This window comes from Hyperoodon ampullatus, assembly GCF_949752795.1.
Source record: "Hyperoodon ampullatus genome assembly, chromosome: 13".
Lineage (NCBI taxonomy): Eukaryota > Metazoa > Chordata > Mammalia > Artiodactyla > Ziphiidae > Hyperoodon > Hyperoodon ampullatus.
Window position 1 is genome coordinate 89,176,674 of NC_136926.1, and position 2,997 is coordinate 89,179,670.

Genomic DNA, 2,997 nt, shown 5'->3' on the forward strand with positions numbered 1-2,997 from the left:
GCTCTGACGCAATGAAAACGAAGCCAACAGCGTAGCTGGGATCGGCTGGTCCGGCGAGGTCCCGCCCCGCGCAGACGGCCACCTGCGCCCCGCTACGGCCTCACCTCCGTGCCCCCGGTTCGGGCGCACAGCCCGGGCCGCGCGGGTGGATCCACGGCCATCGCCGCGGGAGCCGCGGGCGGCGGAGCGGAGCCGACAGGGCCACCGGCCCCGGGACCAGCCGACCCACCTGGACACCCCGCACCCCGGACCCGGGGGACACCCCCATGGCCGCGCGGGGCCCCGAAGCCCCCAGCGGGCGCGCGCTGCGGGACGCGGTGAGTCGGACCCCGCGCGCGCCAAGCTTCGCTCCCGGGCTGGACACCTCCCCTCCCCCTCCCTTCCCCTCCCCCTCCCCCTCCCCCTCCCTTCCCCTCCCCCTCCCACCCCGCCCAGCGCCGGGAGGCCCGCGGTCCTGCTTCCCGTTCGCTGAAGGAGCCGCAGCGCCGGAGAGGAGACACCCAGTGATCAGGACTGAGCAGTTTGCCTTGTTAAACAGAATTGGTTGGCTGTGCACACTCGAATCCACGTTTTCCTGGCCTGATTGAAGGGAAGAGCTCCTGACAGAGGGCCTTCCTCATACGTAAAAGCAGGCTCCGGGTGGAGATCCGCCTCCATATCCTGGGCTCTAAAAGGGAGATAATACACGGGTGCCAGGAGTGAACGGTGTCGTAGATGGTATGAGATTTAAAGCTGTAAACTGTAAGGCGCCTTGCAATACCGCCTGCTGTCAGTCACCACAGATGATGTATCCATATGGCCTGGTAGACAATTTCTGCAACCTCAACCCCAGCTAATAAATACCCACAAGTGTAGGTGGGTGTGTCTGGTGATTGTCTCAGGCCTTCTTAAGAAGTCTTTGAGGAGCCCAAGGTTAATAAGATTTTCTTCTACGTTATCTTCTGGATGTCTGATAGTTTACTGCTTATATTTAAGTGTATGATCATTTTGAGTTAATTTTTGTGAATGGTGTGAGGTAAAGGTCGGGCCTGCTTATTTAGTGAGTTATGCATTTGGCTAGCACTGTTCCAGTGCTGTTGGTTGAATAGATCTTCCTTACCCTTTGAGTGGGAAAGCCTTAACACCTTGTCAGGAATCAACTAATTGTATATATAGATGGCTCTCTTCCATGGTGCTTAGAATGCTCTGCATCACAAGTAAATATATATTCACTTGTGGTTCATTTTTCAGGCAGAAAATCTATTTCAGGAACTTCAAGAACACTTTCAAGCTCTGACTGCAACGTTAAACCTCAGAAATATCCTTTTCTATCTCATAACAAATACTGCAATGCTTTTGGACTACTGAACTGTCATGGACTATCTTGTTGTTTTCTGCTCTTAGTGGATAATTGTTGACCTAAGACGTCCTGGTGTTTGCATCTGTGCCTTTACATGGCATCCTGATGTATTAATTACCGCTCACAGATGATTACTTCCGGCTTGACCAGCAATACAGGGCACTTCATGAGGCAAGGATAAAACACAAGGACATGCGCACAGTACACACGACCCAGTGGGGCTTTCCAGCAAGCTCTAAATAAATCTGGTCAGTGTGCTCAATAGCATTTATACTCCCCCAAACAGTCAGAGCCCTGCACATGTACTGGTTAGGTCTCCAACGCAGGGTACGCTATCTGGCTCTCCTGACCTTGTTTTGTTTTGTAACTTCAGCAGCTCGCCATTTGGTAAGCCACGGATTCAAACAGAGTTAGGTGGAATGTTTGTTTCCGGTTTAAGAAAATCCAGAAAAGGGGACACTTGCCCTAAGACTTGCCCAAGTGAACTCACTTCACACAATTAAACTCCTGCCTTAAAATGTGTGCAAATTGTTTGCAGAGAGATCCTGTAGATGGGCTCCCACAGGGAAAAGGAGATTCTGAAACAGGATAAAATTAAACAGTAGGAAAGTTTATTTTAAACACAGTTAATTTTCATTGTATTTACATACTGATTAGAGTTTGGTTAAAACATAGTTAAACATACCAGACAACCTCATATGCCCGAATCCATGTCCACGGAAAGGGAGCCAAGGTTTCAGAACTGGGCAAAGCTTAAAGGCACGTACAAACCCTCGGGGATGTGATTCATGTGCACTGACTTAAGGTGTTAGTACACGTCCGCTGCCTTTGATTCCCTCATTTTAGATGCACCACAGGGCATTTTTATCAGCCCTGGTGATGCAGTTTACGTGGAGGCTTTGAGGGACCTGGGTAGGTGCCCGTATTCCATGTGCTGTTCTCCTTAACCTTGTACTGGAAGAAATGGGAGGTCGCATTGAAGACTTGCAGAAGAATGTGAACGACTTGATGGTGCAAGCTGGGATTGAAAGTTCTGCTCAAGAGCAAATGGCGAGGCCGTATTAAGGCACTAAGATGTTCACCGTCTACATATCTTCTGCTTTCGTCTTGAAGCATTCAAGCGCATATTTGTTCACTAAGGGAGCTACTGCTTCTGCACTACATGAAAACCCTTCAGGAATAATAAAAAAAAGTCGCAAATGCTCTTTTCTAAATAGAACAGAAACACTCTTTGTCATTGTTCCTTAAAAAGTGCGCATTTTAAACAAAACTATTATTTAAAAATTGGATTTTGTTAAAGTACTTTTCACCCTCATCCCTCAAATTAGTTTTCAATCAAAACACAAGTCACGATGAATGAGTGCTTGGGGATGACAACTAGTGGCTTCTGTTTGAGACATTCATGGCAGGATTTAAAGAAGACACACGTGCATTACCTTCTCACCCCATTTCATGAGTGGTTCCTGAGGATCCCACCCCGCCCCCCAGAATGCAAATATTTCTTTTCCAGTGGAATTTTGCATTTCATCTTTTTTTTTTTTTTACTATTTTATTTTTAATTTTTAGTCTCAGTTTTATTTTTTCATTGAAGTTTTTATTGTAGTTGACGTACAATAGTATATAAGTTACAGGTGTACAATGTAGTGATTCACAATTTT

The 2,997-nt window shown here is 47.6% G+C and overlaps 1 protein-coding gene across 2 annotated transcripts; it reads left to right on the forward strand.

Moving 5' to 3' along the window:
- On the forward strand, positions 1-2,536 carry HSBP1L1 (heat shock factor binding protein 1 like 1). Of its 2 annotated transcripts, XM_079717156.1 has the most exons (4): positions 1-317; positions 1,231-1,297; positions 2,295-2,397; positions 2,484-2,536. In XM_079717156.1, the coding sequence occupies exons 1-4, from the start codon at positions 267-269 to the stop codon at positions 2,503-2,505; spliced, it is 243 nt and encodes an 80-aa protein (XP_079573282.1). In that variant the 5' UTR covers positions 1-266; the 3' UTR covers positions 2,506-2,536. The 2 variants fall into 2 exon arrangements, with proteins under 2 accessions (XP_079573282.1, XP_079573283.1); XM_079717157.1 differs by having other exon boundaries at positions 2,295-2,530.
- The last annotated feature ends 461 nt before the right edge of the window (positions 2,537-2,997 follow it).